The following is a 14,186-nucleotide window of genomic DNA, read 5'->3' as shown; positions in this document are numbered from 1 at the left end:
AGGGTCAATTATTTAAGACTGAGGTGAGGAGGAATTGCTTCACTCCGAGGGTTTTGAATCTCTTGAATTCTCTACCCCCTAGAGGTTTGAGCGTCAACAGCCCTGAGTATAGTCAAGGCTGAAAATGATAGATGTTTGGATATTTTTGGGTACGAGGGGAACCGAGGAATATGGAGATTGGGCAGGAAAGTGGAGTTGTGGCCAAGATGCAGCCATGATCTTAACGAATGGCAAGCAGGCCCGAGGGGGCCACATGGCCTACTCCTGCTCTTATTTCTTATATTCTAGTTGAAACTATTTGTGCTGAGTAATACAGCAAACACAATGCAACAATTTTAATTTTCTAGATCTGTCAAAAGGGCAGAAAAAAAACACAGAATTATGAACGACTTAAATGAGGGGAGAGCAAATAAAAATGCTAATGGTATTAATACTTACATGACTTAAGAAAAATCATTTAGCTACTTGTTTAATGAGTTGATTTATACTCACATCACGGTAACCCTGTTGAGGGTTTCCCCAAACATCACCAATGACATCTTTACAACCCGCTGGACAATATTTACTGTAATGTAAGCAAAAGGAATGGTTATCACAAAAACGCTGAATAGCAATAACCGCTCAGTAAATCAACACCAACATTAAGTGTATCCTGAGTGAACTGTACTCTAAAAGTACTTTCATGTTGCTGCTCAGGCACTGGCAAAGCAGCATTCAAAGCACTGTTCAGGCAGAACTAGGGACCTCTGAGTGCCACTTTCCTTTACTAATGTATCACTGGACCTTTTTGAGCCCAATGGAGGGCCAATAGGAAAGACCCACATGAGGCAGAATCTTCTGTTGTAAAGTGACGCGTGGTGACATCGGATGTGCGTACTGACGTCATGCACCGCGCGTCATTCTGATCTTTCGGTCGGCAGGCGCGCGCTGGAGTCGGCTGTGCACCCGCTGAACTGTCAAAGGCCTGTTAAGGCCATTAAAAAACTAATTAACCAATTGGACAGGGCTGCCCATCCAACCTTAAGGTTGACGGGGGGCAGGTGAAGAGCCCAGGCGGCCTTCACATTTTTTCATGAAACCTCATCCACGGGCGAGATGAGGTTTCATGAAGGGTTTATTAAATTAATAAATATTTTTTTATCCATTTCATAAATATGTCCCAGCTCATGTCACATGAGGGGACATGTGTAAATTATTTTTTACCCTCTTTATTAAAAGTTCTCATTATGAAATTAATCTCTCTGAGGCAGCTCCGTGCCTCGGGGATTTCCGCGCTCTTTTGCGCGATCGGCTCCGCGCCAACCCACGCCCGCTCCCAACTGGCCCGCCCAACGGGGAGAAAATTCTCCCCATGGTTTTTTTGCCACCCTTAGCTAATTTATGTTGAGTCTCAGACACCGCTTGAGGCACCGAGTTGATTCCGTTAAAATGGCCTTGATTTTGTCGTAGGAGGAATGAGAAGCTATCAGCACTCACAGATATTATGGGAGCAAATTTGACAACAATCTCCGGTGTCCACACATGCATAGCTAAACACGGAAATTGGGAGTTTGCTGTCTGAGTTATCCTGCTCTTCCACAAGCTTTGCTGGAGCAATATCTTGGCAAGAGACTCAGCAATCAACACATGAAGGGTGTGAATTTGCACTACTTATTCACTAATACTAAATAAACATACCAGAAAGATTTAAGGCTTGTCCGTTCATGCGTAAGTGAATTTTTAATGTCATGGTCACTATTAATTACAGAAAAACAACATCTCTGGCCCTGAAAATTAACTTTCATAAGTTTGGAATCTCACTCCTTCAGATGTTAATTATTGTTGGAAATTTAAAATAAATTAAACATTGAAACTTTTAACTTTTTCTTTGTTTATTTTATCTGTCTCATAGGCCAGGATTTTCGGGCCCTGCTGTGGTGGGAATTGCCGCAGGGGATGTGGTGGGCCAGCCAAAAGTCCATTGACTTTCAGCGGGGCCGCAAGATCCTAGCAGCGAGCGGGGCTGGAAAACCCCAGCCATAACCTCACCATTCTTTCCTTTTCTTTATTTTGCTTTTTGTATATGATTTTTTTTCTACTGTATTAAATATTCTAACGCACGCTTCCTAGTTTAGATTCTCCACGTGCCTCAGGATGGATTCCTCACTTTGACTGGTGGAAGGGACACATTATTGCCCTATTCATGCAGGTCACAGACCCCTTGTGGAGGGCGAGCACTGTTTCAGGCACCTGATAACTATGGGCCTGATTTTATCTCTCTACAAGTTTATGGGTTGTGAATGGATTAAAATGGGGCCTGATAAGCTACCCTGCAAAAGCCTGCAAAATGTCTGTGGGCAACTGTAAGTGTAATGAACAGTGCCCAATGTTTGTACGCCTCTGACAGTAAAGTCTGTGCAGTTATAGTATTACTGACAGTGTGCCACTGCCAGTGGGAGAGTCCTGGGCGTAATCAATATAACATTTGTTGTAGACAGCCAGCTGGTTGGATAATCCGCAACACTTGTATAAGAGTAGCAGTTAAATATATGAAGAATTCTGATTAAAAGTATTAAGGAATAAGTCTCCTGGATTATTTTCCTTTCAATGGGAGTTCTAATCATGATGGAGAAAAGAAAGAGCATTTCAATGGAAGAAAACAGTGGGAGAACCAGTTATTAGGTCCATTAAAGAAGAGACGTCTTAAGAACTTGTATGGAAAAATCTCCATAATATATATGTTAGGATGTGTGGTCTGGTACATCTGTGAGAAAAATAAAGTAACATATCATCTCCTCTGGGGAATTGAACAGCTGGACTTCCACTGGCCGACAGTGCAGCCTGTATAACATAAAGTAGCTCTCTCTTTACACTGGAGATGCTTTCAGACCACAAGAATACAGCTGACTTCAGATGTGTAGATCTCTTTCCACTAGCCACACACCATGGTGTACCCAAACCTAGGCTGCAGGAAATGACACCATCATAGGTTTGTTAAAATCTCAATCTACTATTCTCTCATCTGGATAAGGCAGCCAGCTTAGTCTCGGAGGAAATGGTTCCATGTGTTTCCTCTCTGTGGTCTGTATAGGTGTCCAGTGTATGTATTGAGACTGGCTCTCTCATGCAACTGTAATAAGGGGGCACAGTGTATGGATGTAAAACTCCCTTAACAAGATAGAAGGAGACCTCTTATGTCTGGATTTGGTGTACTAGATGAACAGAAGTCATCCATGGGCTGAATTTTCCCACGGAGATGGGAAATAGGAGTCATGTCTTACTGCACAGGAGACAAACAGACTGTGTATGAGAAGCGGCCCCTATAAGATGCATGCATGTGCAGCTGCAAAGCAATCTTAAAGGAACTGCATAGTGCAACAAACAGGCCATGCACAGCAATGGGAAATCAGAAGGAACATTGGATTTCAGTTGAGGTTTGTGTCTGATGTGATGTACAATGCAAAGCAATAGCATAATTTATGTAGAGAGAAGCCATTGGTCCATCTCATACATCTTCGTACGATGAAAAAGGATGCTATTTGCACAAATATAAATGTTACAACCCCGTGATGCATTCACATATTTCTACTCAGAATGACAGTGATTATACATATTAAATGATCTGTTACTATATGATGATATGCTGGCTGTAAGTGCATCATTTGTGTCTTTGAGCTCCGTCCACAGTGCAGGAAGCATTTTACGCCTCCAGAAAATCCCTACTAGTTTCTAACTGTCAGGGTGTTGCAAAGTTGGATAGGAACTTGATTGTTTCAATTATCTTGGAATCGATCACACTTCCTCTGGCTGATTTAGCTGTTATTCGTGTCAGCCTGTGACAGACACATATGCACTGGCGCAGTGAGTTAGCAAAAACGAATGAAATATGAAGACAGCTAATAACTGAGGAGGTCAAACACACTATATTTTGGTAACTAAGTGCAGTTGTAGAAACATTTTCACATTCTGTTACAGGACTGCATTCAGAGTGAGAGATTATACAGCTCATGCTTACTATTTATAAATGCTTTAGACATCTGTTAGCTTGCAAGTCTTGCTGGCAGCCAGATTTCCTTTATCTGTCCTCTGCAGTGTGTACACAGTTAAAAGGTACAGTCACGGGAGAAACTTTGTAGATACTGCACCAAATATTAATCTGTCAAAAAGATAACGAAAACCTATCCTATGTCAGGTTAAGTAGCTATGTTGCAATGCTGATCAATGTGCATAAAGAACGTTTAAAAGCTTTACATTTTCTTTCAAGTTTGAGAGCTTGAACTCAGCATTCACCATTCTGATTGTAAATTTTTATGAAAAGAATTCTAATTGTAATTCTTACTCATAGAATCATACAGGAGACCATTCAACCCATTATATGTGAGCTTGCCCTTTTGCAAGAGCTATCTAATCCAATTCCCCTGCCCTTTCCTCAAAGTCCTGCAGTTAAAGATTTGTTAATAATAAAAATTAGATATAACATTTATTAAGCTCTGGCAATTTATTTGTTGATTCGAGTAGGAACATGCGGAAAAAACATGATATTGGCAGAGCGGACATAGCCGAAAGAGGATTTTTGGCTTGCTTGCTTTCCTGTCACTAGATGTCATCCTGTAAGCTCCCAAACAAAGGCGTGTCCACTGCTTGATAGCTGCCGTTTATCTGTAGGACAATTGTCTTACTGCTTCCAACTCCCCTTCCACATCAACACACCAACATTCTTGGAATTTTGTTTTCTAAACAATGCAAAACTGTGCATCAAGGCTCTGTTTAACATGTACAGTATTTAAGACAAGGTTAATGTCGATTTCAACTTACCTAAAATGTTGTTGAGAGTAATGAATCCCTTTATCCAGACAGGAAATCAAATCTGCACAAAATAAAGTATTGATACATTAATAAATGGAATATGTATTTTTTGATACAATGGTTTCCCCACCCCAAAGAGAAAATCCAGTCCAACTGCAGCATTCTCAACTCAGATGCCATAGTGGAATATAATAGGGAAGTGTGAGGTGACTCATTTTTGCAGAAGGGTTAGGGAGAGGCAATGTATACTTAATGACACAGTTCTAAAGAGTGTGCTGGGACAGAGGGATCTTGGGTTTTGGGCTAGAAATTTAGGGGGATGTGAGGAAGAACCTTTATTACGCAGTGAGTGATGATGACCTGGAAATTGCTGCTTACTAAGGTGGTGCAAGTGGAGATGATGAGTGATTTCAAAAGGAAAATGGATGGGCAGTGAGGGAAATAAACTCGCAGGGCTACAGGGATAGAGTGGGGGAAGGGGACTAACAGGATTGCTCTGCAGAGAGCTGGCATGGATTCAATGGGCTGACTGGTCTCTTTTTGTGCCATAATAGCTCTATGACTATACTTGGAGCATGCAGTCCTGCCATTCATACCCACTTCAGTACCGGCAGCTGCCAAGGACAAAGCTAACAAAGTATCAAGTGTGTCAGCCCATTTTAACAAAGGATTTCGACCAAAGATATTCAACTTTCCCTTTCAGATATAGACTGAAAGGTGTCTATAATAAGTATATTTATAGCATTAACTTTATAGCGTTTATATCATGGCATGAGAAGTGGGTATCTCATTATACCCCAACAACTGACAGAACAAAACGGGTGATTGGAAGAATTTATTTCCATGCAGCAGGTCATTAGAGCATGAAATTCCTTACCACAAGTAGAATTGAGGTAGATTGAATTGATTAAGTATTTTAAAAAAGAATATTAAAGGAAAGAAAGGTAGGCAAGTGAAGAACCAACACCCGCACAGGTCTAATGGGCAGGATATAACCTCCTTCTGCAATTTCTATGATTCAATGAACAGTTATAATTTGGGTCGTGGCTGACTCTGCAGCATCACATTTAAACAAGACTCACTTTAATAAATAAATGATATGAAATTATCCAACATTAACAATACAAACAAAAAATGATCTTTGTCAAACAAGTTACATTTTGGCCTGACTTTTCGCTCTCACAATTCCTAGCTCTGCAAACCTGACGTCCACAAAAGAGGCCCCAAACGTTGGATTTTCGGTTGGCATTCATGGCGAGCGACTCAGGAAACAGCGGGGAGGCTGCCGGGTGTGGAGGCTGCTGGGTGTGGAGGCTGCTGGGTGTGGAGGCCGCTGGGTGTGGAGGCTGCTGGATGTGGAGGCCGCCGGGTGCGGAGGCTGCCGGGTGTGGAGGCTGCTGGATGTGGAGGCTGCCGGGCGCGGAGGCTGCCGGGTGTGGAGGCTGCTGGGTGTGGAGGCTGCTGGATGTGGAGGCTGCTGGATGTGGAGGCTGCCGGGCGCGGAGGCTGCTGGGTGCGGAGGCTGCTGGGTGCGGAGGCTGCTGGGTGTGGAGGCTGCTGGGTGTGGAGGCTGCTGGATGTGGAGGCTGCCGGGCGCGGAGGCTGCCGGGTGCGGACACGGGCTGGGTGTGGAGGCTGCTGGGTGCGGAGGCTGCTGGGTGTGGAGTCTGCTGGGTGCGGAGGACGCTGGGTGTGGAGGCTGCTGGGTGTGGAGGCTGCTGGGTGCGGACACGGGCTGGGTGTGGAGGCTGCTGGGTGCGGAGGCTGCTGGGTGTGGAGTCTGCTGGGTGCGGAGGACGCTGGGTGTGGAGGCTGCTGGGTGTGGAGGCTGCTGGGTGCGGACACGGGCTGGGTGTGGAGGCTGCTGGGTGCGGAGGCTGCTGGGTGTGGAGTCTGCTGGGTGCGGAGGACGCTGGGTGTGGAGGCTGCTGGGTGTGGAGGCTGCTGGGTGCGGACACGGGCTGGGTGTGGAGGCTGCTGGGTGTGGAGGCCGCCGGGTGCGGAGGCTGCTGGGTGTGGAGGCTGCTGGGCGTGGAGGCTGCCGGGTGTGGAGGCCGCTGGGTGTGGAGGCCGCTGGGTGCGGAGGCCGCTGGGTGCGGAGGCCGCTGGGTGTGGAGGCCGCCGGGTGTGGAGGCTGCTGGGTGTGGAGGCTGCTGGGTGTGGAGGCTGCTGGGTGTGGAGGCTGGCTGGGTGTGGAGGCTGCCGGGTGTGGAGGCTGCCGGGTGTGGAGGCTGCCGGGTGTGGAGGCTGCCGGGTGTGGAGGCTGCCGGGTGTGGAGGCTGCCGGGTGTGGAGGCTGCCGGGTGTGGAGGCTGCCGGGTGTGGAGGCTGCTGGGTGCGGAGGCTGGCTGGGCAGAGGCCTGTCCCGGTGCGCCGGCACTTTGTCCAAGATTTAAAAAAAAAACAATAAAACATAAAACAACCTTCCAGCCCTCAATCCTAATATCTCCTCCTCATGCTCCCCATGCCCATGTCACTTCATGCTCTCTACCCACTCCCCATGGCTCCTCATATCCTTCATGTCAACCTATGCCCCTCCACACAACCCTCATGGTCAATTACACCCTCCAAGCCAACCTATGTTCCTATAGTTATGCCCATGGCCCTTTATAGCCCCTTGCCAACTCATGCCAACCCATGCCCCCGCCCTCCATGCCAACTCATGGAGTATCCACCATGGGCAGACCTCAGGACCCATGCTGAGATGAAATAAAATAAAGTTATAAGTGTCTATTTCAAACTTTTTAAAAACACACTCATAAATAAACTGTTCATTACATTTACATTCCTTCAACTACATAATCCATTATAAAAAAACAAACATTTTGTTCAAATGCTTAATCCGTTATAAAAACAAACATTGGAATTAATTGTCCCACTTCAAAGATTCTACAACCACTTGTAGTTGTCAATTAAACTGTGAAATGGCAGGCATCCCACTGTGATAATGGAAGGTTGTGAATTCAGTCATGCAGCATTAATCCAGTAATGATAACCCTCAGGCTTAAGTCAACAGACAGAGTGAAATAACAAGCAATGACTTTTTTTTAACACTCTGTAAAGTTCTTTCAAAGATTTAGAGGGCAGGAGTTTTAAATGCCTTGACAGCTTGACAGTTGCTTTTGACAGTTTTCTTGAAGGTTCCAATGGGTTTATGCACTTTCTAAATGCACATTCGGGTCTACATTTAATAACCCCAAAGGGCACCTGACCTCTCCCAAAGGACAGCTTACCTCTCTCAAGGGCACTGGATCTCCCCCAAAGGTCTCTCAGGCCAAATCCAAAGGGGTACTCTACCTCTCCAAAAGGGTGTCCCACCTCCCCAAAGGACTTGCAGAATTTAGACCTGCTTGTATCAGGTCTAATCTGCGCACATTGTGTTTCCCACTCCTGGCTAACGAAAATCAGTCATGACTGGAGACAGCTGCTGTTTTATCTTCCTCTGCGCAACATGCATCCTTCCCGGCCCCACTCCTGCCCCTGGGAAAATGGTGGGTGCCATGCGCAGGGGTGGGGCTTACAGATTTCGACCTCCTCTACTATTTTCACAATGACGGAGAGGACCTCTGTTGTTGTGAAAATCCAGGCCTTAGAGTTGAATTGGCCCGTCATAAGGTCTACGTTTTCTCTACCATTCACTATCTTACATGCCTCACGATTGCCACCTCTCAAGTGCTGGATCTTGACTCCAGACATCAACAAATGGTGCTTGGGCCATATGTTTTACAGCTTGTGTCCCCACCATTCTTAACATCAACAAAATACATTTGGACAGTTAAAAAGTGGGTCCTACAGAAGTGTTCCAGGCCAGGGTCATGGAACATTTGCCAGCAGCTCTCTGGGTGACCAGAAAGAAATAATTCCTGCTCTGCCACAGTTACAGCTGCAGGCTTTTGGCCCCAAGATGGCATCCTGTGATATGGTTCTTATTTTTGCGTCAGTCATGGCTCAGTGGGCAGCGCTTTCACCTCTGGGTCAGAAGATTCTGTGTTCAAGTCCTACTTCTGAGCACAAAAATCAAGGCTGCTAATCCGAAGCAGTGCTGAGGGAGTGCTGCACTGTCAGAGGCGCTGCCTTTGGATGAGACGTTAAACCGAGGCCCTGTCTGCCCTCTCAGGTGGATGCAAAAGGTACCATGGCACTATTTTGAAGAAGAGCAGGGGAGTTATCCCTGGACACCTGGCCCATATTTATCCCTCAATCAATATCTCGAAGGCTGCATTTGCTGCTACTGTAACACTAGGGGATGCATTCACCAGGCATTCAGTCACAGTGCCTGTGACATCACTGCCAGCAACCCCACAGGTAGCTGTCTGCATCCAGGGCCAGGGAGAGAAATCATGAGCCCTGGTGCTACTCCTATTTCCGGGCCCATTATTCCACTCCCCCACCCTGCCGCCTCTCTAACCCTCTCCTTCAATCGTGTGATATTTTTCCCTCTTTCAAGATTCACCAATCAATTCACCAAACAATCACAGCAAGGTTCTGGTAAAATGAAAAGCCCTTTGTTGGCATCTGGTTGCAAATATCATCCACTATATATAGGCAGCATGGGTCATTAATATTAAGAGCAGCAATGACATAATGCAGTGTTAATTTTTGTGCACCCCATAAGTGATCCCACCACGACTTAAACAAACAAAGTACAAACTTTACTTTAACAGTAATATTATTAATTTGGCAAGAAAATATCCTATTAGTTATTTATAACACTGTGCAGATGATCATACTGATTTTGGTGACCTCAGCCCTCATTAACATGTTCTGCACATTGCACCATATGGACACGGTGACAGTAAATTCATATTTGGGAGAAAGTTTCAGTACTTGCAACCCAGATAAACTGCACAAGATCTTTTCCATTCTGTAGAAGAAGAAGAAGACAACTTTCCCTTGCCTGGACGCATGATATTATTCAATATAATTATTTATAGAAGGGGCGTAATTGGATTCTATATTAACAGTAATCCCACAGGGTAGAAAGACCAAATGACTCCTGAGCAACAAAGTGGAATGATTGAACAACACTGTCAGTGAGAAGAGTTGGAGCCCTCAGATGTCTCTGTGTGACACAATTTTTAAGAGGCAAGAGCACAAAGACTGAATGGTTTACAACTGTATCTGTGTTTTCTTGATCAGCAAGTCTGAAGGATGCTGATTGCTGCTTCTTACTAGAATATATTTTCAATATCCACTATGCAACACAACTTTATCACGGTATTTCAATACCTCAAAAAAATCATAAAAACACCAAGATAGAGTGGGATAGTAGGTAAGTAGACAAAATGAGAAGATTCAAGTCAATGGAAAAAATTCTTGAGAATCATGCGCAGTGTAAAACAGTTTACTGGTTCATTATGAACACATTACACACTCCTGTCCTAGCAATTTCATCCCACAAAGTCTGCCCACAGTAAGCTTCCATTAGCAACAAAATAAACAGAACTCCAGCTATGATTCCACCCTCTGTTCATAAGATAATTATGGATGACAAGGGCCATCTAGCCCAGCTTATCTCATCCATTTAAATGACATATGAACGTGCGTACAAGGAGCAGAAGTAAGCCATTTGGCCCCTTGTGCCTGTTCCACCATTTGATAACATTGCCTACATTATACCAATGACTACAACTCAAAAGTACTTAATTGGCTATAAAGTGATTTGGACCATTGTGAAAGGTGCTGTATAAATGTAGGTTTTGTCTTTCTTTCATTACACTTGCATACAGTAGGCAGAGTGACTGTAGCAATGGTGAAATTGGAGGCCCAATGCTGAGTCTGTAAGGGTAATTAATCACAGAGCACTCAACTGACGTTAGGAAAGTGACTACAAAGAAATCACTACATTTACAAAACAATTCAGCTCTGTAGCTGATAAAACTTTACCATTCTGTTTTCTCCGGCACCAACCCACAATATACCATAAATGGCATCTGCCTCCTTTACACTAATGACACTATCCCCAGGGTTTCTCAATCAGACATGTACCATTGGCTCAGGAAAAATGTACATTGAATTGTTGATCTGAATTTTTCAGAGAAGAATGATACATGGTATGAAAACTCAGTTCAGCCCTAACTCAAGAACTGGATTGCCTCCCCTTCCCCCAGAAGCTGTCATACAAATGGTACTGTACACTGTGATTTTACAGCCTATCTGGACTGAACCTAGGATGGAGTAGAGATTGGAAAACCTTCCATTAAGCAATCTCCTAGTGACAAATTGGGATTTCATTCCCAGGCTTTGAAAGAGTAATAAAATGGATGATAGTGAGTCAACACCTTGTTTTGCTTCGACCCAGGTTTTATTTTCTTACATTGATTTTGACGAGGCCCAAGATTCTCATCAACATAGCATGTCATCAGAATTGTGTCTACTTTAGGGCATCATGAAAATTTAGACTGCTATTTATATGCTGGTTGAAATTCAAAAGTGAATTTTGATAAATGTACATTATTTAATTTTGTGGTGCTAAATCTTAAACCCCCCCCCACACCGAAACCCTCACCCCGACCTACCCTCACACCTTCCCCCTCTTACACACCCACCCTACCCTCCACACCGCCCAACCTGTCACCTCACCCCCCCACAGACCTCCACCACCTCAACTCCTCTCACCAACACTGCCCATCCCCTCACCTCATCACACCATCCCCACCCCCTCAGCCCATCCCCCCATCCCCTCACCTCACACCCTCAACACCCCCCTCCACACCTCCCCACTACCAACACCCCTCCCAATCCCACCCCACCCCGCTCCCCCACAGCTGTAAAATGATTAAGGGACTTACCAGTCTTCAAACGGATCTTCAATGAAGAACACTCTCAGCTGCTGCTTCTGACCTTCAGGCACTTGCGTTTTTTTTTGGTGAGCTTATCAAAATTGGAACCCAAAGCTGCCGAGGGTTAGAAGCAGCGGCACAGCGACTCACTGAAACTAAGCTGAAAAACTGGCATTGTAAAGAAAATCGGAACTCTCAGACTGACGGTTCTGATTTTTTTGAAGTAAAACAGCCAGTCCGGTCTGGCTCCTCACTCTGGACACCGTCACACCGAGTCCCGCAACCCCTCCAACATTCAGCTCCCAGTGTTTAAACGTCTCCCGGGCCCTGCCTGCATAAAAGAACAGGGCCATCTGCAATATTGAGCAGTGTGAAGATATTTAAACAAGTGCAGCATCGACAAAATGTGGTTTTTTTTCACCATGGTTAGCGATCGCAGTTTTCACAGAATAGTGAACCCCAAACAGCAGCTAAAAATCCTGGAATGATGATTACAATTCGCTTGGCCTCCTGCTTGATGCCTCACCGGCTTCCCCGCTCCCGACCGCTCACTTCCTCCCTCTCACTTGCCGCCCTGTACCCTTGCTGTCTGCAGGGTTAGGAATGGGGCAGCAAAGGCGGGGGAGGGGGGTGGGGGGAGTGTGGAGGCAAGCGAAGTGACAAGGGGGACAATGAGCAGGGTGAGCAAGTGGGTGGGGAGCGTTCAATGGGTGCACAAAGATGACGTCAGCGGCATCGTGCATGAGCCTACAGGCGGAGTGTGTGCAGACTTCCTGTTGCAATGCAGTGGCAGGAGGTAGTGTATCACAACAACAGAGTACCTGGTCATCATCACATTGCAGTTCGCAAATTCCTGCAGTACAAGAGTGACTACACTTCACTGCTTGTAAAGCATTTTGAGATGTCCTGTGAACATGAAAGGCGTCCTATGAATATAAAACTTTCTTCGTTTACACTGAGAAAAAAAATACTTAAAAGTAAGAATTTCACTGGAATAACATTGGGACAAAGGGAGTACAGTTAATATAATGCTCTGTGAGAAAGAAGATAAGGGAGGAATGTTATTAATGTTTACATAGAGAAAGCGCTGACCTCTAGACAATTTTAAAATATCATTTTTTTTCTCCATGTTGGCTGGAGAGGATGCCTCCGACATCACAACCCCCCTCTCCAAACCCCCCGCCAATCCTCAGTCATCCAGTGAAGCAAAGCATCAACCTACTCACCATGGGGTTTTCATTTTCAATGCAATAGAAGTGGTGTCGACAGAGCCACTGGGTAAAACAGTCACCACAGCATAACTGCGCAGCAGGAATAACTCCATTTATCAAAGGAATTGGGCAGAGGAATCTCTTTTTGCCTTCCAGTTTACATCCATAAAATTTAACAGAAAGTCTAAATAGACCAGAGTTTACCTTGACCTGGTATTGGATGCAGTGAGAGAGAATAAATGATACAAAGAGAAATAAAAGTTTAAAGAAAAACTGACTCTGAATAGTTTGTTTGCTTTGAAAGTCTGCTCCAAGTTTCACTCCCTCTGTCACCAAAGTAAAAGTATTGCTGGTAACTTCAAATTTTAATGGTTTCATTTCTACATCCAAAACAACCATACTATTTATAAGACCATAAGACATAGGAGCAGAAATTAGGCCATTCGGCCCATCGGGTCTGCTCCGCCATTCAATCATGGCTGATAAGTTTCTCAACCCCATTCTCCCGCCTTCTCCCCGTAACCTTTGATCCCCTTACCCATCAAGAACCTATCTATCTCGGTCTTAAATACACTCAATGACCTGGCCTGCACAGCCTTCTGTGGTAATGAATTCCATAGATTCACCACTCTCTGGCTAAAGAAGTTTCTCCTCATCTCTGTTCTAAAAGGTCTTCCCTTTACTCTGAAGCTGTGCCCTCGGGTCCTAGTCTCTCCTACTAATGGAAACATCTTCCCCATGTCCACTCTATCCAGGCCTTTCAGTATTCTGTCAGTTTCAATCAGATCCCCCCTAATCCTTCTAAACTCCATCGAGTATAGACCCAGAGTCCTCAAACGTTTCTCATATGTTAAGCCTTTCATTCCTGGGATCGTTCTCATGAACATCCTCTGGACCCTCTCCAGGGCCAGCACATCCTTCCTGAGATACGGGGCCCAAAATTGCTCACAATATTCTAAATGTGGTCTGACCAGAGCCTTATAAAGCCTCAGCAGCACATCCCTGCTTTTATATTCTAGTCCTCTCGAAATAAATGCCAGCATTGCATTTGCCTTCCTAACTACTGACTCAACCTGCAAGTTAACCTTAAGAGAATCCTGGACTAGGACTCCCAAGTCCCTTTGCACTCCAGATTTCTGAATTCTCTCCCCATTTAGAAAATAGTCTATGCCTCTATTCTTCCTACCAAAGTGCATGACCTCACACTTCCCCATGTTGTATTCCATCTGCCATTTCTTTGCCCATTCTCCTAACCTGTCCAAATCCTTCTGCAGCCTCCCCGCCTCATCAATATTACCTGTCCCTCCACCTATCTTTGCATCATCTGCAAACTTAGCCAGAATGCCCTCAGTTCCTTCATCTAGATCATTAACGTATAAAGTGAAAAGTTGTGGTCCCAACACTGACCC

General features: G+C 45.0%; 1 protein-coding gene across 1 annotated transcript in view; it reads right to left on the bottom strand.

The window, feature by feature from the left end:
• Positions 1-14,186, bottom strand: part of LOC144696110 (discoidin, CUB and LCCL domain-containing protein 1-like) — a 161,032-nt gene that overhangs the window by 49,614 nt on the left and 97,232 nt on the right. The window contains exons 4-5 of the mRNA XM_078567409.1: positions 4,795-4,846; positions 493-565 (exon numbers count right to left, since the gene is read on the bottom strand). Coding sequence (XP_078423535.1) covers positions 493-565; positions 4,795-4,846 — 125 coding nt within the window. The remainder of the gene's footprint in view (positions 1-492; positions 566-4,794; positions 4,847-14,186) is intronic.

This window comes from Cetorhinus maximus, chromosome 21 (assembly GCF_964194155.1).
Source record: "Cetorhinus maximus chromosome 21, sCetMax3.hap1.1, whole genome shotgun sequence".
Lineage (NCBI taxonomy): Eukaryota > Metazoa > Chordata > Chondrichthyes > Lamniformes > Cetorhinidae > Cetorhinus > Cetorhinus maximus.
This window is presented reverse-complemented; position numbering and strand designations above follow the sequence as displayed.